The sequence below is a fragment of the Topomyia yanbarensis genome, chromosome 2 (assembly GCF_030247195.1).
Source record: "Topomyia yanbarensis strain Yona2022 chromosome 2, ASM3024719v1, whole genome shotgun sequence".
In the NCBI taxonomy this organism is placed as follows: Eukaryota; Metazoa; Arthropoda; class Insecta; order Diptera; family Culicidae; genus Topomyia; species Topomyia yanbarensis.
Window position 1 is genome coordinate 356,510,785 of NC_080671.1, and position 23,817 is coordinate 356,534,601.

At 44.0% G+C, this 23,817-nt stretch overlaps 1 protein-coding gene across 1 annotated transcript; it reads right to left on the minus strand.

Annotated features, from left to right (window-relative positions):
• Positions 1-4,478: 4,478 nt before the first annotated feature.
• Positions 4,479-9,836, minus strand: LOC131680694 (uncharacterized). Its single transcript, XM_058961404.1, has one exon. The coding sequence runs from the start codon at positions 9,834-9,836 to the stop codon at positions 4,479-4,481; it is 5,358 nt and encodes a 1,785-aa protein (XP_058817387.1).
• Between the last annotated feature and the right edge of the window lie 13,981 nt (positions 9,837-23,817).

Consider the following 23,817-nt stretch of genomic DNA (forward strand, 5'->3'; position numbering starts at 1 on the left):
CTGACAAAGTAAACAAACCACCGAGAATTGTCAAACATGAACTTCATTCATCAGGAGTTCATTCGTGTCGTCATCTTGTATAACTCAATTACAGATACTATCAGGGGTGCCAACCTTCCAGATTTATCTGGATTCTTCCAGATTTTTAAACGTCGTCCAGACATACAGATTTATGTTTTTCTGATCCAGATTTCAGAAAATTTGTCCAGATTTATCCAGACGATTTGAAAAATAACAAAATGAGATACAAGAATGCATCGTTGATTTGTAAACCACCTTTTCGAGCTACGATTTTGAAAACAAAACTTTTTAGGATAGCTGGAAACACAAATGGCAAAGTTTTTGTTCGCTAAAAGCGAATAAATTTTGTTAAGTTTGCATCAAATTTCAACAATCCAAGATGCTGAAAGCTCACAGCCTCAAATTCAATCCTCAAGCTTTTTCAAAAAAATAGGCCATTAAGACAATTCCAGACTTTTTCGAAAATTATTACAGACTTCTTGGAAAAACACTTGGCATCCCTGGATACTATCCAGCTTTTTACGTGCCATAATGGCGGCCTAAATTCGACGTCAACATTTCATAAGGCATTATATAGGGTGATGAGCCTGTTATCGCTATGTTTCTATTATCGCCCTACCCATTTGAAGCCGTTGGTTAGAGCAGCGTCTGCTATCTTTGTTCTACGCATTGAGTCAAACAGCAGCGCAACAATAGGGGCACTCGTTTCGAGTTTTCGTTGCGCTCAAACACGAGAATTTTACTGTTTTCAGCGCATTTTTTCTTGGTTCTTAACAACGAAGCAAAGCTGTTGATGCCAATTTGTATGCATTCCATTGTTTGTAGGCCGAATAGTTAATGAATCAGTAAGGCACCCTTCTTAGTATGGTGAAAATAGGACCTTTACCCTACAATATGCTCATGTTGAGAAAATGGCGTCTGAAAGATTACCTCGTACCAAATACAAATTATTTATTACAACATATTTGTATTTTCTCGTACTTTATATTCCCATTTATGAACAGGAGCTTGATTTAAGGACCAAACAACTCAATTCCGTGTTGAATTAACCATTTTTTCCGAATAATATACCAGATTTATTAAAAAAAATGTATTTTGAACGATTTATGCAGATAAATGTTTTGGTCTCTTTTGAAACATCGCATTGGTTTTGTGCCCTCTCCCATAATCCCTTTTCGGCGAGACGTTAGCTTATAGTGCGTGCGGGTGAGCCCTTTTGTTTACAGCAAATGATTATGTGACGTTTATTTTGATCCCTTTCTTGGTGTTGCGATGTTTTTGTTCCTTTTTCATGTATAGTCTTTTTCATTAAGAAAAGGGCTCATAAACAATTTTTTCCGTTTTGTTGTTTGGTGTATATGAACCGTTAATTTTTGAGGGGGAAGGGGGAAGGGAACATAAGCAAAACAAGTTATTTTGCTTATGTGCGTTTTCGACAATCCATTATTTCGCCAACAGCCAGGCTTCAGAATCGGCTTATTTAAGGTATGTATATAAAGCTGTGTTCGTATTAACCGGAATTGGGTCATTAAATGAGAAAAAAAAAATCTTTTTTTTATTGCATACATCGATAAAGTTGATTTTCGTGATCGCAACAATATTTTTTTCCAACTCAGGAAACGTGAAAATAAAATTTAAATTTAAAATAAAGAAAGATGTTTACAGTCTTGATTTGACACTATCAGAAGCATTTGACATATCGAATTTCACGACAAATAATGCCCTGTTAGAAAAAATGAATACATGTTTTCCCAGTTTTCTCGCAGGATTATTTTAATTTGACAGAAACTCCATTCAATGTATATAGTTTTTTTTTCATTTTGGCTGTTATCTTGATAGGCCGGATGTAAACAACCGAAGTTTTCCTATGCATGGTAGTCTATGTTTACATAAGATTTATTTTAAAAAACAAAAATCGTTTTTACGTATTACCACGATTTTTTTTTTTTGAAATAATGTTATGTATATTGGACCAAAAATTTATCGAATGGAACGGAAAACTATATAAAGCTTAATGACCCAATTGTTTACGTTTTGTTTAGCGGCCCATTTGAAATGTTCTCGTCGAATTGTTCAGTTCGTAATACGTCTAATGGCCCTTTTTTGACAATAATCGTTTACGTCAACCGCCCAGTGAGATTAAGTCATCCTACGTTAGCCCAATGCGTTGGATGTTTATACAATGAACGCCCAACATCTTCAACTGGGCGTTGCTGTCAAGCTGGCGTATACACTGAAACGAAGACCATGGTACGCACTACTATATTAGAGGATTAAGGTTGCACAGAGAATGCGCAAAATTTGCAAACGAAAAAAGCAGTTTTTTTCCACACCGTATGTCAGATCTTCATACAAATCAATCAGCAGTACTGTAACAACATTCTACATACGCTGATTGATTTTTATGAAGATCTGACATACGGTGCGGAAAAAAACTGCTTTTTTCGTTTGCAAATTTGGGCATTGTCTGTGCAACCTTAAATTAAAAAGACGGTACCAGTGAATTTTGGTAGACAATATATCATGTTTGACTTGAGCTTGATTCCTGTCATTTGTACTATGTCGACATGTAAAATATGTAAAATAAGTGAAAAGTGACGCCGTAAAAATCGAAAGAGAAAGTTAAACAAAGAGAGTCACTCATTGCAGATATGACGGCGCCGGTGGTTGAGTGGTAAGCACAGAGAACAGACGTCCATCTTCAGCATTCAACTTGTGTAAAATCTCTAAGGGCGCGTTTACGTAAAGCATGCATAAAATGCACGTATTGAGTTTTCGTGGAAATTGACCATTTTTGAACCGGGTTTTTAATGGAATCGTTAGCAGGATATATTTAAATAAGATTTATATAACATTTCTAGATATTTATGGCACAAACTATTGAAAAAGTTAATTTTAAATTTTCAGCAATAATTGGTTAAATGCAAGCATGTAACGCATAACGTATCCTTAAATCTTGGCAGCCCTGTTGATGTTTCGTGCAGTTTACTGGAAAATTGGCAACAAAGAGGATGTCAATTTCAGTAGAATGTTTTTATTTTCATCTTAGAGGTTAGGTTTAGGTTCCTTTGGCTTTCTCTTTTGCATTCATTTTAATTTTGTTTATGCAGTTTGGAAGAGTCCTGATCCGCAAAGTTCGTTAGGTTAAGGTTGGTGGTGGTTATTCGGGGTATAAATTATTTCTACGATCCATATAAGCCAGTGTGTTTGTGTTATTCCCTACGGAAAACGGCTGGGTTCTTGGTTCAACTCAGCAGTTTTTAGCTGTGGGATTACGTTGATTCCGCCGTTTTTTTTTCAACCAAAGCCGGTCCGGTGGTCTTAGCTGTTGGGCAGCGTAGAGTATCCCGTGTTCCAATAGGCGGCGACGCTGATGGCCCAGGGGATGTGTATTTATTTCCGCATGTTTTGGATGGATTAATGCATTTGATAATTTATTGCAATAGTTCATCTAGATAGATATTAAACCACTAAACACCTCCAGTGTGTTGCGAATTGGTGAACGAGCATAGTCCTGCATAATTCCACAGTTTCATTGTTCCTTCGATGGTTTGTATAAAAAAATCGTTTTTTTATTACAGAGCCGTTATAACGGATACAGAATAGGAAGATTACAACCGGTATACGCTCCTTACTCAATGGCTGTAGCGATAGCTGCTGCTTCTGACGAAAAAACTGAACGGACCGATAGAGCGAGTCTAGTTCCCTTCCCACTCACAGGTCGCATCTCTGTAACTAGGAGTATATGTTATGATTGAAATACTTTCAACTGGTCAGCCTGAACAAGATTGGAAATCGTTCCGACTTTGACGACGCGCGGTAGTGAGGTATCTGATTTAGGTCCATTCTGATGTCTAGAACGATATCAAACTGCAGCTCTTCAGCTCAACTCTTTTCATTTGGATGGGAGGACACGCGACCTAAGAGGCCGTGCTCGAAAGCAAGTTGTCGAAAAAAGATGGCTGATCGCGCTAAGTGTCCTACGTTGTGGTTTTTTTAGCTCACCGATTTGGACAGCAACGCAGCAAGCAGCAGCTGAACACCGCAGCAGATGGAACAGCAAGCAGCACTTTGAAGAAGGGCAGGAACCACGAAAAACTACACGGTAAGTACTAATTTTATTAACCACTTTTCTTTTATTTTGCAGGTAGTGTTCACAGTTCGACGGTCGGAATCAACTGAATTTATTTTTCCCTATTACAGCTGTTACTATCTATGTATAGGTGACGAAATGCATAGGAAGCAAAATGCCAATGCTACACGGCTAACGTATACGAGTGGGGTTACAAAGTAAAACCTACACCGTTATCAGCTCCCTTTAGTAACATCGCTAAATTTGTACGGTTAATCTAAACATTGCCACCCCCTTGAAATGTCATTTCAAAATAAACAAAATTCACAAGAAAAAATTTCAACTTATCAACTAGGTGAGTATACAAAATTCAATTTCTTTTTTTTCAATTTTCATTTTCAGGAACCTCGGATCGTTGGGCCGGATGTTGGTTGGTGGCCAGCGGATCATCTTCTTCGTCGTTGGCAGTAGTAGCAGGATCAGACAGCAGGCAAATTTTGGTGATTGGGCGGGTGATAATTCCCCGAGCAGTACGCAGCGTTACAACACGTGTCATTCCATCCGGGCCGGGTGAAGTGGTCAGGATTCGGGCGAGCGGCCAACGTATTGGCTGCTGCATTTCATCGACGACAATAACCATTCGACCGGGAAGCAAACTATCGTTTCGTTGGTACATCACGGTGTCTTTCTGAAGCTCCTGGAGGTATTCGGTGCGCCAATGACACCAAAATTTTTGGACGTGCAGTTGCAGCTTCTGGTAGTGATCCAGTCGGTTGACAGGGATGTTCCGATGGTCTGGGTCGGGCAAGGCTAGCATACTGGTTCCGATCAGAAAATGCGCAGGTGTTAGTGCAGCTAATTCATCGGGATCGTCCGACATAGGAAGCAGCGGCCGGGAGTTCATCAGTGCTTCGATCTGAGTGAGCACAGTGCTGACATCCTCAAATGACAGTCGAGACGGACCGAGCTGGCGGTGGAGATGCTTTTTAGCTACTTTAACGGCAGCTTCCCATAGCCCGCCGAAATGGGGCGCTTTTGGCGGAACTAAGTGCCAAGTGATTCCTTCGTCAGCACAGGTAGATGCGATCTGTTCGTTTACTTCCGAGTTTTGAAGCATGGCAAATAATTCCGGTAATTCATTTTTAGCTCCTTCAAAGTTTTTGCCATTGTCTGAGTGGATGTGTGCTGGGCGACCACGTCTGGCGATAAAACGACGAAGCGCACATAGGAAAGCCTGAGTGGACAGATCGCTGACGAGCTCAATGTGGACCGCTTTGGTGGCGAAACAGACGAACAAACAGATGTACGCCTTTGCAGATGCTGCGCGTTTGTGGATCGGCTTAAGGTACAGCGGGCCAGCGTAATCGACTCCAACGATACTGAATGGACGGCTGGGAATAATTCGGTGAACGGGTAGCTGCCCGATGTGTTGATGAGCAGGCACTGGATTAAGGCGAGCGCAGCGGAAACATTTACGCACAGTGCTACGTGCTAGGCGACGACCGTGCAGTGGCCAAAACTCTTCGCGCATGGCTGATAATAGCAGTCGCCCACCGGCGTGAAGCATTTTTTCATGATAGTTCATGGCAATTAAACGTGATAGGGGATGAAAGCTGGGTAGTAGGGCGGGATGTTTCATTTGGTAGGGTAACTGTGCTAGTTTAAGACGGCCTCCGACCCTCATCACTTTCTCCTGGTCTAGAAACGGACTCATTTGGCGTACATGTGAGCGTTTTGATATAGGTTTCCCCCTTTCCAACTCTTTTATTTCAGGACTAAATGCATCTTGTTGAGCAAGGCGAATCAGGGTAAGTTTGGCTTTGGTAAGTATTTCCACAGACAGTGATTTCGCAACAGGTTCTGCGTTGGGGGGAGGCTGAGTTCTGGCCTTGGCGTGGGCGTTCAACAGAAAGCGAAGGCAGTAGCCTGTAACGTGTAGTAGGCGGGTGTATGACGACCAACGGAGAAACAATGCATTGACTGATGGAACTGACTGTACGGTAGCTACGATGTGTCGAACTTCTAGCATTTCCTCGGCCACACTTGGCGGGTTAGAGCTGGTCCATTCTCGATCCGGCAGAAGAAGCCAATGCGGTCCTTCCTTCCATAACGTGCTAGCCAGGAACTCGTCGACCGACATACCCCGGGACACCAAATCGGCGGGATTCTCGATACCAGCAACGTGCTTCCACTGACAGCCACGAGTGAAGTGCTGCACTTCCGAAACTCTATTTCCCACAAAGGTTTGCCATGTGTTTGGAGATGATTGGAGCCATTGGAGAACGATAGCAGAATCCGACCAGAAAATGGAAGCAGAAACGTCAATATCGAGAGCTCGTTTGACTCGATCGTGGAGATGAGCGGCCAAAACTGCAGCGCAGAGTTCCAGACGTGCGATAGTCAGTCGTTTTAGCGGAGCAACACGGGACTTGGCGGCAAGAAGTTCGATTTTTATGTTTCCTTGTTCGTCTTGGCAACGGGCGTAGGTGCACGCGCCGTAGGCTAGTTCGGACGCGTCGGCGAAGGTATGCAATTGCATGGTGGAACAGGGTAGAAATGCGTAGCGACTTACTCTGTGCGCGGTAATTTTCGGCAATTCGTTGTGATACTTTTCCCAGTTGACACGAATATTTTTGGGAACTGGATCATCCCACTCAATTGGTAGTAGCCACAACTGCTGCATAATGATTTTGGCCCGCACAACAACGGGCGCAATCAGGCCGATGGGGTCAAATAGCTTGGCAATAGACGATAAAATTGATCGTTTGGTGGGCGGTTTGCCGTCATGTTGCACTTGCGAATCGAATCGAAGAAAATCTCCTTCTGGTTCCCAAATTATTCCCAGAGCTTTCACCGTTTCGTGGGGGGTGAACTCCAGAGGGGATTGAGTGCCGATTTGGTCGGCGTTTAATCCGTGTAGGACTTCGAGTCGATTGGAAGTCCACTTGCGAAGAACAAATCCTCCCTTCCCAAGTAATTCGCTGATTTCTTTGCGTAGGCGGATGGCTTTTTCGATCGATTGCTCCCCACTGATGAAATCGTCGACGTAAAAGCCTTTCCGGAGAGCCCTGCTGCCGAGGGGATAGGACTGACCTTCATCGTCAGCTAGCTGTAGCAGTGTACGAGTTGCCAAAAATGATGACGGAGCTAACCCGTAAGTAACGGTAAGTAAGTCGAAGGCTTGCACTGGTTGGTCGGGGGAAAATCGCCAGAAAATTCGCTGCAGTGGAACATCATCTGGGTGCATGAGGACTTGTCGATACATTTTCGCTATGTCACCGACTAAAGCAATTGGGTACGTGCGAAACCGTAGCATTGTGGTAAGTAGCTCGTCTTGAACTACTGGACCAACACAGAGGGCATCGTTGAGGGAGAAACCGGTAGATGTTTTTGCCGAACCATCGAACACAACACGAACTTTCGTCGTGGAACTCGCTTCTTTGATGACAGGATGGTGCGGTAAGTAAAAAGATTTGGAGCTTTCGGCGCCAGTTGTTTTGGTCAGCTGCATATGGCCAAGGTCGAGGTATTCTTGCATGAAACGGTGGTACTCTAGTTTTAGGTCGGAGTTTCGTTCCAAGCGTCGCTCCAAATATTCGAATCGTCGCAATGCGCTTGCCTTAGACTCGCCCAGCATATCGTCAAAGTCAGGTTTTCGAGGAAGGCGAACCATGTATCGTCCATCGGGGTTTCTGGCGACCGTCGCTTGGTAGAGGGTTTCACAACGCCTCTCTTCGATGGAGTAGTTGTCCTTGGTTGTCAGTTCTTCCATTTTCCAAAAACGCTCCAGACTTTCTTCCAAGGAAACCATCGATACAGTTACGATACTGCTGGGACTGGAAGATACTCTCTGTGTTGGAAGAATTGAATCAGCCGAACCCGCAACGATCCACCCAAAAACGCTGTCAACTAGGAGTGGGAGATTGCCATGCAATTGTATGCGTGCGGCATTCGGGAAGAAGGAGTAAAAATGCTTAGCTCCGAGCACCATATCGATCGGCTGGCTCTTGTGGAATGTTGGATCCGCGAGAAAGAGATCCTTTGGGATTCTCCATTCGGCTATGGAGACATTATGCGATGGAAGATTGGCCGTCACTTTATCCATTACGAGGAAGCTAACACCACAAGAGAAAGGTTCCTTCCTTGAGCTGACTTGGGCGTAGACAGATTCGCTAATGACTTTCGATACTTGTCCGGCCCCTTGGACAGTAACGTTGACGGGATGCTTCTTTAAGCGGAGAATACGAGCCATGCGGTTGGTGATCAGATTTGGCTGCGATGCGCTGTCCAGTAAAGCGCGTGCAGGGTGATGCTGCCCATAAGCATCGACGACGTTGACGATGACGGTCAATAAGAAAACGTTTTCACGAGGTTGCTGAAGGGAAGCACTAACAATCGAAACATCTTCAGCAGCAGCAACAATGGTTTGCTCGGAGATTACGTTAGTAGACGACGAAGTAGCCTTGACAGCAGGCTCGATGGAATTAATTGAACGAGAAGTCGCGTCGTTGCTGAACTTCTTTGGGCCGGCGGTTTGGCCCGTATGCAGAAGAGTATGGTGGCGCTGGTTACATTTTCTGCAATTCATATCACAGGGGCATTGACGTACCATGTGATCTCCTCTCAGGCAATTGTGGCACAATCGCTTCAGATTTACAAATTGCTGCCGATCATTCACAGACATACTATTAAACTTGCCACACCTTGCCAGAGAATGCGATTGGCTGCACGTGGGGCACTTGAACGACGGGCTAGCGGTGGATGCGCAGGACGACAAACGAAACTGGGAATGCCTCCGGAACTGACTGGTGGACGCACCGTCATTAGTCGCACTTGTAGATTGATGGTGATTAACGGAGATCGATTCCAACACGCGGGTTCTACGCTGGAGAAAATCGATCAAGCAAGCAAAATTCGGGTGCTGCGTTGTGGATGCGTGGTCCTCCCAGGCCTTCAGAGAGTCATCGTGTAGTCGCGTGCACAATAAATGCTCAAGGATGGTGCTCCAGGCATCCGTCGGTTCTCCCAACTGGTGAAGAATCTTCGTGTGTCTCTCGAACTCATCTACCAATCCGTGAAGCGTTGCTGCAGTCTCCTTCTTCATGCGTGGAATGTCGAAGAGTGCCTGAAGGTGTCGCTTCTTCAGTAGATATTCGTTGGAATACCGTCCCACGAGAGCTTCCCAAGCAAGAATATAATTAGCGGAGCAAATTGCGATGGATTCGATCAATTGAGCAGCCTCCCCCTTGACGGCTGCTCTCAAGTAATGGAACTTCTGAATAGGTGGAACATCAGCGTTGTTGTGGATTAAAGCCAAGAACGTATCATGAAAGGTCAGCCATTGCATATAGTCGCCATCGAACTCAGGAAGCGAAATAGTAGGCAGTTTAATGCCAGAGAGAGCGGAAGTAGCATGCGGGGGTCGGGGGTTACTAGCGTTACCAGGAAGTGCAGGCAGTTTAGTAATTAATGAAGCCTTTATTGTAAAAAGCCGGGGTTCGAAATCAGCACGGACTGCATCATGTTGTGCCCTACCTTCTTGATCTGTCGCTTCAGTTTCCAGCTCGGTTTGAATTTCCTCCAGAGCAGCCCAAATGCTGTTTAAATGCTCAAGCCTCAATAGTACCTGAGGTTCGTCCCGCTGAGCGTTGTAGTCCACCAGAAATGCCTCAGCCCGACCCAGAGCGCCAATCATCGTAGCTCTCCTTGCAGTCAGCTGATTGATTCGCTGGTTGTCAGCCATCTTGACCAGCAATAAGCGATCGAAAGAACGGTTGTGGTTCGAAAATGCGTCGATCTGCAGAAAAAAGGACCACGGTAGACCCGGAGGATAAACTATTGCAGATTGGAAAGGTACTCACCTTCTCCAAAGCAATCAATGCCTTGAATTTTATATCCAAACAGGAACAGGCTGGAACTCGATCAAGAATTCCAAAATCTTGATCCGAATCAGGAAGCTATATTGTTCGCAGATACACGCTACAATGGCTGCAAGTCGTATCGAAGAAAATGGCGCTAGATGGCCGAGTACCGTAGGTGATCCTCGAGTCTATTCAATACACGGCGCAGGGGCCATAGAGATGGGCGGTCACGTAAGTATCCCTCGAGTGGATCGTAGAGCCAGTATGTGCACTGCCTCGCAAACTACCGGATCCGAAAAACTGTCCTCGTCGTCGACCGTCGAAAGAATTCCAAGAATTTGATGAAGCCTCAATGAAACAGAAGAAACAAATATCTAGAGCGCACCAGAAAGCACAAAATTTCCATTGGACAGAGACTAACCTTCTGCCTGAAGGTATCAGGCCTTGTATAAATATATTCCAACAGGTGCTTGAAGATAGCGATGGCGACTCTCAGATATCCAAGCGGGAAAATAGACGGCGTCTACAATGGCGACTTCAAGAATGTCCGGCGAGACAAAGTTGCTGTTCAAACGAATCGGCGATGGCGGAATCGATCGTTTGCTAATGGCGATCCTGGTCACGGCACCAATTATGATCGCGCTAAGTGTCCTACGTTGTGGTTTTTTTAGCTCACCGATTTGGACAGCAACGCAGCAAGCAGCAGCTGAACACCGCAGCAGATGGAACAGCAAGCAGCACTTTGAAGAAGGGCAGGAACCACGAAAAACTACACGGTAAGTACTAATTTTATTAACCACTTTTCTTTTATTTTGCAGGTAGTGTTCACAGTTCGACGGTCGGAATCAACTGAATTTATTTTTCCCTATTACAGCTGTTACTATCTATGTATAGGTGACGAAATGCATAGGAAGCAAAATGCCAATGCTACACGGCTAACGTATACGAGTGGGGTTACAAAGTAAAACCTACACCGTTATCAGCTCCCTTTAGTAACATCGCTAAATTTGTACGGTTAATCTAAACAATGGCCTTATTGGTATAATGGTGCAATCAAATCAAATCAGTTCGATCAAATAATAGAAACTACTAACGAAGATTTCTTGGTAAATGTTCGCTTTCGGGTGCTAATTGGAGAGTAACCATTATCTGCCGACCCCGTTGTTGACTTGTATTGGGATGAGCTTAGTGCTACCGCTAACACCGTATCTGTGAATACACTGTTGTACATCTGAATAGGATCTAGAGTAAAAGTTATTAGGGTTTATTCCAGAACCTCGTTATGCTTAACGAAGGAAGAAATAAGCGATTTGTGGCGCAGGGGGGCATGATTTTCGATCGAACCCTGCGTACAAGCAGCGCTCCCTTAAAGAACGCTAAAGCGCTCTTCTGCAGGAATGACTCGCTAGTCTCCTTTCCGAAAATACCTATGTTCTTTTGTCTCGTTTTGAGTATGGATCTGATGATCCACAATAGGTATCATCTTGTGTTCTTAATCCGGAGGCGTCCACGAATGGGAGAAAAAATTTATCTCCCCTAGACTGTCTCGTAAGTGTCTCAAGGAGCCCCTTCTGAAAGTGCGCAACTAATGAACCCAATGGAAGTGGAATGGAATTCTCTGACATCGTGTACTTAATTTTCACAGCTTTCAAATGTGACTGATCCTCTTAAAAGCATTCTTATAACATTTCTCCCTATAGTAAAAACATTTTTGAAGCATTTGACTGCGAAACGGCCTCTAAGATCTGTCCGAACTCTATTCCGGTTCGGAATACCTACCGCACCGCGTCCCTTCACTATACCACGAACGAAACACCATTTTCCATGGTGGAGTCTTTACTTGCTACAATAACGCGCGGAGTTAGACAGAAACAAATTCAGCTTCTGCGAAAATTCACTAGTTTAATTTATTTAACAACTTAAGGGTACATTGTTCCTCATGATTGAAGGCAAGTGAAGATCATAGCCATTTCGAAACCAAGGAAACCATTCTCCGATCACAACTCGTATCGGAAAGTTGCCATGATTTCATGTACCCGGAAGCTGTTTCTAAAAAGTAATCCTATTCCGCCTCGACAATTGGATCGAAGCAAATGGCTTACTGTCAGATACACAATTTGGCTTCCGCAAAGGAATCGCCTTGTGTTACTCTACAGAAATTCAAATGACCTATGCTAGCAAAGGGTAGAATGCATCAGTGTACTTGGATATTAAGGGGGTTTTCGAATCAGTTTCTATCTATTCTATGTCCCCTCCTCTAAAATTTTACATGAATGACAGACACGTCCACTCAAGCACCCTAATGCAACTTGCAGACGACGGGTGGTCTCTGTTACAGGTCACAAAACTGTTGATTTTTAAGGACCATTTCAAGATACCTTGGACAATTTGTCTGTTTGGGTTCTTCAGTTGGGTATCGAAGTCTCCATGGAGAAAACAACCGGTCGTTTTACTCGGTAGTGTGGGTCCGCGCTACTATATAGCTTCTATTAATGGTTGTAACGATCAATCAAATCTTCACATTTAAATATCTCGGAGTCTGACTGAACTGTGAAGGTACCTAGGGATGTCACATTATGTATCTGAAATAGAAATACCAACAAAGGATCAATTTTGTCCGGACATTAACGGGATTATTGTGGAATGCCCACCCAAGAAACCTGATCAGATTGTACCAAACGGCGATATTGTCGATCATGGATAGAGTATGAGCCTTTCTGTTTTCGTTCCGCTACAAATATGCATTTCATCAAACTGGAAAGAATCCAGTATTGTTGTGTACGTTTTGCTTTGGGATGCATGCGCACTCGACCCATACGATGAACCTCGAAGTGCTGACGGACGTTTACGTGCTGAAAAATGTATTTAGAAATTTCATATTGATTGCTCATCCGTTGCGATATGTTCAACCCGTTGATGATTAAAAATTTCAAAAGGCTCGACAAGTCTGATTCTCAAACCCGAATTATGTCTTTGTACTTTGACTACATGGCACAGATCATAACAGTTTTAGCCTTCGCCTTGAAAGGTTGTGTTTGCTGATTGGTTGTAGCAACCAAGGCTGTGCAAGCCGTGAATAGGCTAGAAGTTTGTGTACCGTGTCAGTATTTGATGCCGTGTTGGTGCGGAGACAGGCAGGATTGTTTGTTGCGAGAGCGGTCGTTTGGTGGTGGTACCACGCGATAAGCGAGTGTTGGTGCGAAGGCAACGAAGTCTCAGGTAAGCGGCGCCCCACCTTGGTGGTAGTAGTGGTTGCGCTGCATACAACCGGCGCTTGCGACGGAGTGAGACAGAGCTGCATCTGGTTGGTGAAGCGGCTCGCTTCATCATCATTCATTCATCCGTATTAGTGCAGATACGGGATTTTGAGTATTTGTGTACCTAGCCACGCTGCGTAGTAGGGGAATACCTCTGGACCCACAGGTAAGCGGCGGCCCCACCTTGGTGGTGGTAGTGGTTACGCTGCATACAGTCGGCGCTAAGTGAGACAGAGCTTCTTGTTGGTGAAGCGTCTCGTTTCATCATCACTTATTCATCTGTGCTAGTGCAGAAACGGGCTTTTGTGTATTTGTGTACCTAGCCACGCTGCATAGTAAGGAAATACCCCTGGACCCACAGGTAAACAGCGGCTCCATCTTGGTAGTGGTGGTTGCGCTGTGTTCAACCCGAGCGTGACAGAGGGAGACAGCGAGAATCTGCAACTCTTCGAAGGACAGGTAGATTTTAATATAATTTTGCTAGTGTTAGTATTTAATTTACTTACTGTGTATGGTAGGCGAGATGGAGGATAGTGAGATGGAATCCTCCATTTCACAAGAGCAAAACTCTTCTGATCCCCCTCCCTCAACTCCCCTTAGAATAAAATTATACCCCCAAGGGTCTTCTGGACCTTGGCAGGTTTTCTTCAGGCGGAAAGGAAAGCCATTAAACCTTGTGCAAATTGCACGGGATCTGACTTCACGATTTTCTGCTGTAACAGAGATCGTGAAAGTAAATAAAGATAAACTTCGAGTTAGCATTGATAACATTAGACAAGCTAACGAGATAGTAGCATGCGAACTCTTCACGCGTGAATATAAAGTTTATATACTTTCGCGCGATATAGAATGCGATGGAGTCATCTCCGAACCCAGCCTCACTGCCGAGGATATACTTAAGCATGGTGTTGGTTGTTTCAAGAACACCCTGCTTAATAAAGTAAAAATACTCGATGTTAAGCAATTGTACTCAGTATCAATTGAAGAAGAGAAAAAAGTTTACCGACCATCCTATTCATTTCGTGTAACTTTCGCTGGGTCTGCTTTGCCTAGCCATGTTCTCATTAATAAAATTCGTCTCCCCGTTCGCCTTTTCATCCCTCGTGTGATGAATTGCCTCAATTGTAAACAGCTTGGCCACACAGCCACTTACTGTTCCAATAAGGTACGGTGTGGCAAATGTGGGGGGCCTCATCAAGAGGATACATGCAATAAAAACTTAGAAAAATGTTTACATTGCGGAGAAACTTCACACGAGCTCCTTGCATGTCCCATATATAAAATGCGGGAGGAGAAAATTAAACGATCCTTGAAGGAGAGATCTAAGCGCTCTTATGCAGAAATACTGAAAAATGCTACTCCTGAACCCACGGTCCCAGAAAACAGATACGCTATTCTATTGCCGAAAGAGTCTGACTCTGACGAAGCGTCCGAAGGTACATCATTTGTTTTACCTAGAGGATCCAGGAAAAGAAAACAATCCTCTTTTCCCAAACTGCCAAGCAAGGGCCTTAAAATTTCTCCTCCAACAAATAAATTGCGGCCAAAGCTAAAGAATTCCGATGCAATACCGAAGCCAGTCCCTCCCGGTTTTGGTAATGTACAATCCAAACAGAACACCATTACTGGAAATAATAAAACTTCAACTTCCTCCGAGCCTCAACCGGGGATAGGTTTATTGAAATTTTCTGAAATTGTTGATTGGATTTTCAAAGCATTCAATATTTCTGAACCACTAAAAAGTATACTTTCAGCGTTCCTCCCAACAATTAGAACATTTTTAGAGCAGCTGATTGCTCAATGGCCCATCCTTGCAGCGATTGTATCTTTCAATGGGTAATTCACCTCCTCCAATGAAAGATTCCATCACTGTTTTACAGTGGAATTGCAGAAGTATCATACCTAAAATTGACTCCTTAAAAATTTTGCTGCATAATTTGAAATGCGATGCTTTTGCTTTATGTGAAACATGGCTTACCTCAAACATTAATTTCAACTTGAATGATTTCAACATTATTCGCCTAGACCGAGACACCCCATATGGAGGAGTGCTTCTAGGAATTAAAAAGTGCTATCCTTTCTATAGAACTAACATCCCCTTGTTTGCGGGCATTGAGGCTGTAGCTGTCCAAACGAATCTTAAAGGCAAAGACATGTCTATCGCTTCTATATATATACCTCCCAAAGCTCAAATTGGACAACGTCAGATTTTTGAGGTAGTGGAATCCATGGCTGCTCCGCGGCTGATACTGGGAGACTTCAACTCGCACGGAGTATTGTGGGGTTCCCTCTTCAATGATAATCGATCCTCTTTGATATACAATGTTTGTGACGAGCTCAATATGACAGTTTTAAATACAGGCGAAGCAACACGCATTCCCAGACCACCCGCACGACCAAGTGCATTAGATCTATCTCTATGCTCGACATCACTTCGGTTAGATTGCACGTGGAAGGTTGTACCTGATCCTCACGGTAGCGATCATTTGCCAGTCGTTATTTCAATTAACAGTGAATTAGGCCTCACGAATTCAATCAATGTACCTTATGACTTGACACGAAATATTGATTGGAAAAAATACCAATCTTTAATTTCCACTTCTCTTGTTTCGACGGAAGAGCTACCACCTACCGAAGAATATGAATTTCTAGCGGGTTTGATTATTGAAGCAGCAGAACAAACCCAAACGAAATGCAATCCTGGCATGATAATGAACTGCCGGCCTCCTAATCCCTGGTGGGACAAAGAGTGCTCGGATGCATATGAAGCTAAACAAGTTGCTTACAAAGAAATTATGAAACGGAAAGGGTGTACACGTGCAAACTTTGAAAATTATTCGATTTTACAAAACAAATTTGACAGTCTCCGTCGTGCCAAAAAGTCTAGTTATTGGAGACGTTTCGTTGATGGCTTGTCAAGAGAAACATCAATGAGTACTCTTTGGAACACAGCCAGAAGAATGAGGAATCGAAACGTAACTAATGAAAGCGAAGATTTTTCGAATCGCTGGATATTTAATTTTGCCAAGAAAGTTTGTCCAGATTCTGCTCCTGCGCAGAAAATCATTCGCGATGCTCCCACAAGTAACGATTCCATAGATTCACCTTTGACAATGATGGAATTTTCAATTGCACTCCTCTCATGCAACAATAATGCTCCGGGTCCAGACAGAATTAAATTCAACTTGGTGAAAAATCTGCCTGACCTAGCAAAAAGACGCTTGTTGAATTTATTCAATAAGCTTCTTGAGCAGAACATAGTCCCGCACGACTGGAGACAAGTGAGAGTTATCGCCATTCCAAAACCGGGAAAACCAGCCTCTGACCATAACTCGTATCGACCGATTGCAATGCTATCCTGCATCAGGAAATTGTTGGAAAAAATTATCCTACGACGTCTCGACAATTGGGTTGAGGCGAACGGCTTGCTATCAGATACCCAGTTTGGTTTTCGGAGGGGAAAGGGAACGAATGATTGTCTGGCGCTACTTTCGTCAGAAATCCAACTAGCTTACGCAAAAAAAGAACAAATGGCGTCTGTGTTCTTAGACATAAAAGGAGCATTCGACTCTGTTTCCATTGATGTTCTCTCAGAGAAACTACATCAAGGTGGTCTTTCACCAATATTAAATAATTATTTATACAACTTATTGTCAGAAAAGCACATGCATTTTTCATATGGCGATTTGGCAACATTCAGAATAAGTTACATGGGTCTCCCACAAGGTTCTTGTTTAAGCCCCCTTCTCTACAATTTTTACGTGAATGACATTGATAATTGTATTGTCAGCCCATGCACTCTAAGGCAACTTGCAGATGATGGCGTGGTTTCTGTCACAGGACCAAAAGCCATAAATTTACAACAACCACTGCAAGATAGTTTGGATAATCTATCAAGTTGGGCTTTGAAGTTAGGCATCGATTTCTCTACGGAGAAAACAGAGTTGGTTGTTTTTTCAAGGAAGCGTGATCCAGCTCAGCTTCAGCTTCAGTTGGTTGGTAGAACGATAGCCCAAGTCATGACCTTTAAATATCTCGGAATTTGGTTCGATTCTAAAGGTACATGGGGAGGCCACATTAGGTATCTGATAAAGAAGTGCCAACAAAGGATAAATTTTCTCCGAACAATAACCGGATCTTGGTGGGGTGCTCATCCAAGTGACGTGATAAGATTGTATCAAACAACGATACTTTCAGTAATGGAATATGGGTGCTTCTGTTTCCGTTCAGCTGCAAACACTCACATTATTAAATTGGAACGCATACAGTATCGTTGTTTACGAATCGCCTTAGGTTCCATGCAATCGACACATACGATGAGTCTTGAAGTTCTAGCGGGAGTTCTTCCCTTAAAAGATCGATTCTGGGATCTCTCCTCTCGTTTACTTATACGATGTGAGGTTATGAATCCACTTGTAATTGAAAATTTCGAAAGACTTGTCGAGCTTCAATCCCAAACCAGATTCATGACAGTGTACTTCAATCACATGTCACAAGAAATAACGCCTTCTAGTTATGTTCTGACATGTGTTAATATATTAGATACTCCCGATTCCACTTTATTTTTCGACACGTCCATGCAAGAGGAAATTCGTGGAATCCCGGATCACCAGCGCTCTCTGGAGATCCCTAAAATATTCATAAGTAAATACCAACACATTGACTGCCATAAAATGTTCTACACTGATGGGTCACGAATCAATGAGGGCACTGGCTTCGGTATTTTCAACCATAACACCGCGATCTCTTTCAAGCTTGCAGAACCTGCCTCTGTTTACACAGCCGAACTAGCAGCAGTTCACCATAGTCTGGAAATCATTGATACTTTACTTCCGAGCCATTATTTCATCCTCACAGATAGCCTCAGCACAATTAAGGCACTACACTCATTAAAGCTTGATAATCACGCTCCGTTCTTTTTGAAGAAGATACGAGAATACTTAACCAAATTAACAAATAAATCTTATCAAATTACCTTAGTGTGGATTCCCGCTCATTGCTCCATACCGGGTAATGAGAGAGCGGATAATTTAGCCAAAATAGGGGCGCTGGACGGTGACATCTATGAAAGACCTATTGCCTTCAATGAATTATATAGCGCTTCTCGTCAGAGGACGCTTACTAGTTGGCAAACATCATGGGACAATGGAGATCTGGGACGGTGGTTGCACTCAATTATCCCTAAAGTATCAACGAAGGCATGGTTCAAAGGGTTGGATGTAAGTCGAAACTTCATTCGTGTGATGTCTAGACTCATGTCCAACCATTATACGTTGAATGCGCATCTCCGCCGTATTGGGATCGCAGAAGATAATCAATGTGCTTGCGGAGAGGGTTACGAAGACATTGAACATGTTGTTTGGTCTTGCATTGAATATCGTGAAGCCAGATCCCAATTAATAGACTCCTTACGAGCCAGAAGAAAACCACCCTATGTACCTGTTCGTGATATCCTCGCTTTACGAGATCTTACATACATGAGCCATATTTATCATTTCCTGAAATCAATAAATATTCAAATATAATTATCCCCACAATGTTTCTAGTTTTTTCCCTTGCTACCCACAAACAATTTAGATTTCTTCGCAGTTAGTTAAGTTAGATAAAACGATATAAATAAAGAAAAAAAAACAAAGATTACAGAAAAACTATCAATAGGTTTACAATGAAATTCAAGAAAATAGATTATAATTAAAAACATTCAAAATGATGATTATCCTCAGTGTTAGCATTAGAAAGTGATTTTTTTATAACGTGATAGTCTTAAGAACCTTTGTAACATGTTATGTAAAAAAAACCCCGGCGTAAAAAAGCTTTTGCAAATGCCGTGTCAAATAAACGTTTTATGAAAAAAAAAAAAAAAAAATACATGGCACAGAACATCAATCTCCTTGTGTTTAATCCCAATCGCGTACGTTTGTTAGATACTTCCAATTCAATTGTATTCATCGAAAAATCCATGATGGAACCATGGATATCCGAATTGTGATCCCAAATATATTTTAAAATAAATTCCGACAAGCCGACTCTCACAAAATGTTTTACACTGACGGATCATATCTCGATGGGTCCACTGGTTTCGGTATCTTCAATGAAAATTTCAACATTTCCTTCAAGCTTAATGATCCTTCTTCAGTTTACATCGCAGAATTAGCTGATATTCATCATATCCTGCACTTTACCGAAAGATCAATTCTTCATCATTTCGGACAGCCTCAGCTTCAATAAGCCTCTCCGTTCTATGAAGCGAGAAATGCACTTCGCATATTTTCTGAGGAAAATACGGAAATTCCTGCTTGATTTATCTGAAAAATCTTACCAGTATACCTTAGTTTCGGTCTTTTTCATTGCTCCTCCCCGGATAATGAAGAGGCGGATTCTTTAGCTAAGGAGACATCTACAAAAGACCAATTTGCTTCAACGAATTTTTCAATATTTCTCATAAGAGGACGCTCGACAGTTGGCAAACCTCGTGCAGCAAAGGGGAGCTGGACGATGGCTTTATTCTCTTATTTCAAAGCTTTGTTTAAGAAAGATGAACGTAATTCGCAGTGGCGTAGTAAGAAAATATTTGGGGGGAGGGTAGGAACGTGAGTTTTTTTATATGAATACAATATATGTATGTATATATGTTATTTTAAAGAGCAGAAAAAATATTCTAAAACACCCTGACCAGGAACAAAATGTACAAAAACCAAAAACTCAGGGAACTGGCTTGGGCAGCCACGCGATATGTTAAAACAACTACTCTTGCAAGGAACCCGATTCCTTTGCGGGACTACCTTACGGCATTACTTTGGGGACGGGTATTTTTCTATGTGCATATTACACACTCTAATCCAACCACTTAGTAGTTTGTTCCTTCAATAGGTTTACAGCACCCCTCCACGATACACTACTAGTTTTCAACCATCGCACAAGCACCGCAACTCGTTTAGGCCCTTTAGCTCCCTTCTTGTACCATTTAGTACCACTTCTTCGTTGAGCTCTCGACTTGTTCGCGAACTACTCAGTCTAGTCCTCGATCATGGACCTATCGTACTCCGACAGAGAATTCCCCGGCGAAAGAAATTCTCCCGAAACCAATCCAACCGACCAGGTTCCGAGGTCGGTCCGGTGATTCCGGTGGAACAAGGCGTTCGGTTCGCTGGTGCCCGACGACCCATAACTGGTGGTGTTTCGTCGCGATCTACATAGTCTAGTCCCCGGGTGCCGTGGTCAATCCGGCGATTGTGGGTGGAGCATGGCGTCCGGTTCGCTGGCGCCCCGTGACCCATGCTAGGTGCTCTGTTGCGGTCTACTAGACTAATCCTTATTGGTATATCTTGCCTACCCGGGCACGCGGAGGTCCCAGCCTGCCCGGACTGCCCAGGTGTAGACGAAACTGCCGAACAAATACTGTTCGTATATTCTCGGTTCGACGTCGAAAGAAGAGCAATGCTTGACGTCTGTGGCTGGGACACAACCCCTGATAGCCTTATTCAGCGGATGTGTCAAACGGTGGAGAAGTGGAACGCAGTCTCGGCTGCTACCACCCAGATTGCCTGTAGGCTACAGGTAATTTGGCGATCCGAGCAACAGACGACGGGCACGGTTAACTAATGATTGGTTAGTTGGAGCGAAAAAAGCCGAGCGCAAAAAGGGAGTGAATGGTCTGTTCATGCTGAGGCAGGTTTGGCGCAGCGACTGGCAACCGCGTAAGGGGTAAACCCAGCCACCCCGAAGCAAGGCAGAAGAGCGAGTGTATAGGCGTATAAGTGGACTGCCTCATGCCAAGATGGGAGGGTCGTAACGTAGTATGTTGGGACTTAGCTATCGATGCCTCGTGGCGTGGCAGAGGAGTGAAAGGGTGAGCATCCAAGTCAGTCTCACACGGTATGCTAAGGGTGAGCACAAAAGTCAGCCTCACATGGTATGGTAGAGGCTAGCATAAAAGTAAGCCTAACAAGGAATGAAAAAGGTAAGCACACAAGTCAGCCTCGCATGGTATGTCAGAAGTGGGGCCTAAGAAAAATGTCCCACATGGGATGCCAGGGGGAGTGACAGGGGTATAATAGAGTGGCACGATCGAGAGTGAACCAGGTGATAGAGTGAGCATACAAGTCAGCCTCACATGGTATGGGAGAGGCGAGCACAAAAGTAAGCCTAGCAATGAATGAGTAAGGTGAGCACACAAGTCAGCCTCGCAAGGAACGAAAAAGGTGAGCACAAAAGTCAGCCTCATGTGGGAGTGTTTGAGAGTGAATCAAGGTGCGATAGAGAGAGCACCCAAGTAAGCCTCATACAGGACGTATGAACGCGTGAGTGAGAGTGAATGAGTACATTAAGTACAACCATCCCCCAGAAGTAATACCGAGAGGTAGTTCCTGGGGGGAACGATGGCGAAGCCCAATGGAGTTTAGTCGGTATTAATGGCAGCGTCACCATTCGAGCCCGACACGCCCCCAGTACACCCCGTGTGGTAGCTTGGACACCTACCAATAGCACGTGTACTGGGTTAGGACGTAAACTTCTTCTCCATTGTAAAAAAAATATATATCTAGCCTACCCCGGAAGAGTTTCTCGGCGGTGATTGGTCTCCCGAAATCGTTGTTCATCATTCATCACGCCATTTCCGCTGTCATGATCTGCGTCACCATTTTGTTGACCGCGTTCCACGGTATTTCGTCACTTATCATTGTGTGGACAATATTATCCGACTCTCCCGTTTCAAGCATCTCTCTGCGTATTGTTTTAAACCTAGGACATTCGAAGACCACGTGCTCCGGTGTCTCCTAGATGTTCTCACACTCCACTAACAACGGTAACGTTGCGTGCACAATCCGATGAAGATACTTTATGATAAAGCCATGGCCCGACAGGAGCCATCCTCTATATGCTTTCTATTGACTCACGTCAACAGGTTTAGGATGAGCTGGTAGGTCCACCTTTTTTCCGTATTGTCCCATTCCTGCAGCCACCTGCCATTGAATCAATTCTCACTATCTTCCTCGCGTTTCTAGTGCTTCTCCTATTGTAATACTCGATATCCTTCGTCAGGGTGATTCAGATGGGGATCATCCCGGCGATATCGCATACTGCCTCCGCCGATATTGTTCTGTGCGCGCTCGTGACTCGTACGGCCATCATCCAGAACGTCCTGCACAGTTTTTCGAGTACGAAATACTAGCTAGCAAACGTCTTGTGCTGCGTCTCGGACCGTCGATGTTTGACATGATCCTCGCTATTGCGTTCGTTGCCTTCGCCGACTTTCAGCAGGCTTAGTCGACATGGTTGTTGAAGCAGAACCGGTTGTCGATGAGTTTTCTGAGTGTATCCAGCAGACATATAAGCCTGTACGAGGCGGGATCGCCCGGCAACTTCTCTGGCATCACCAGCTTCTGTACCTTTCACATTTCGGAGAAGTTTCCTTCATCTAAACACTTCTACAGCACTATCCTGAGCATGTTCGGATATACCAGGATCACTGCTTTCAGCGCCACGGTCGGTATTCCATCCGGACCGGGAGCTGGACGCCGTCTATTGCATGGGTCCAGTTTTCGCGGTATTGTAGCGTCACAAGCTGTCACAATCATGCTTGTTCTCGGTCTCGCTGTCCGGCTGAAGCCTCAACGAAGGTCTTCCACTTTCACTCGCCAGTCGTCCTCCGCGCTACAGCTGGGTTTCTTTGCCGATGTAGTAGCGAATCGCGTCGTGGTTGCTTTGAGTATACTTCTCTCACACTTAACGTGTTAACGGAACCTTCATTGCACCATTGTAGGTCCAACTTGACTAGAACGTCCTGCAGGATATACCCTCTTGTGATTCTGACTCTACTGCCCACGTCACCCAGGCATTGAAGTCACTACCGGCTTTCGGCCATTTAGCTTCCGTTTTCGTGAACTATTTAGTTTTCGTTTCAGTGTTCCATTTTGCTCCTGATACCATGAGTCATTTAACTCGGGTTTCCGTGAGCCATTTAGTTTCCAGATTTGTCGTGACCTACCCGGATAGTCCCCAGCGGTAAACTCACCTTAATCCGACTAAGAGTTCCCCGGCAGCGGGATTTCTTCCGAAAGTGATACCCGTTTCCTTAACCATTCAGCTGCCAGGCGGAGAAACTACCCTACTCCGACTGAGAGTTCCCCGGTGGCGGAATATTTCTCGGTACCGGTACCGTTTCGTGAACTAATTAGCGCTCATTTTGTCACGATGCAGGCGAGCCATTTAATTCTCCGTTTCATCGCGATCTTCTCGATGTAGTTCTCAGCGGTAGACCAAGCCTTCATAACAAGCCAACCGGTAGGTGCGAAGGTCTGTCACCAATTTTCACTACAAGAAAATATTCTCAGAAGGTAACTTTTACAAAAGAAAGTATTCCATTTAAAATATTAGGCACATTTTTGTCGAACATATACAATTTTTCAAACATCAATAAAATATTTCGGGGTGGGGAGAGGGAATTTTGTCCCCAAGACCCCCCCCCCTCCCCTTCTCAGCTACTACACCACTGTTAAGTGGAATTTCATTCGGTCTCGGTTCATATCCACTCACTATACGGTGTATGCGCAGTACTGCGCTTGCAGAGAGTGGTCTCTGCGCTTGTGGCACGTTGTCTAACGGTCCT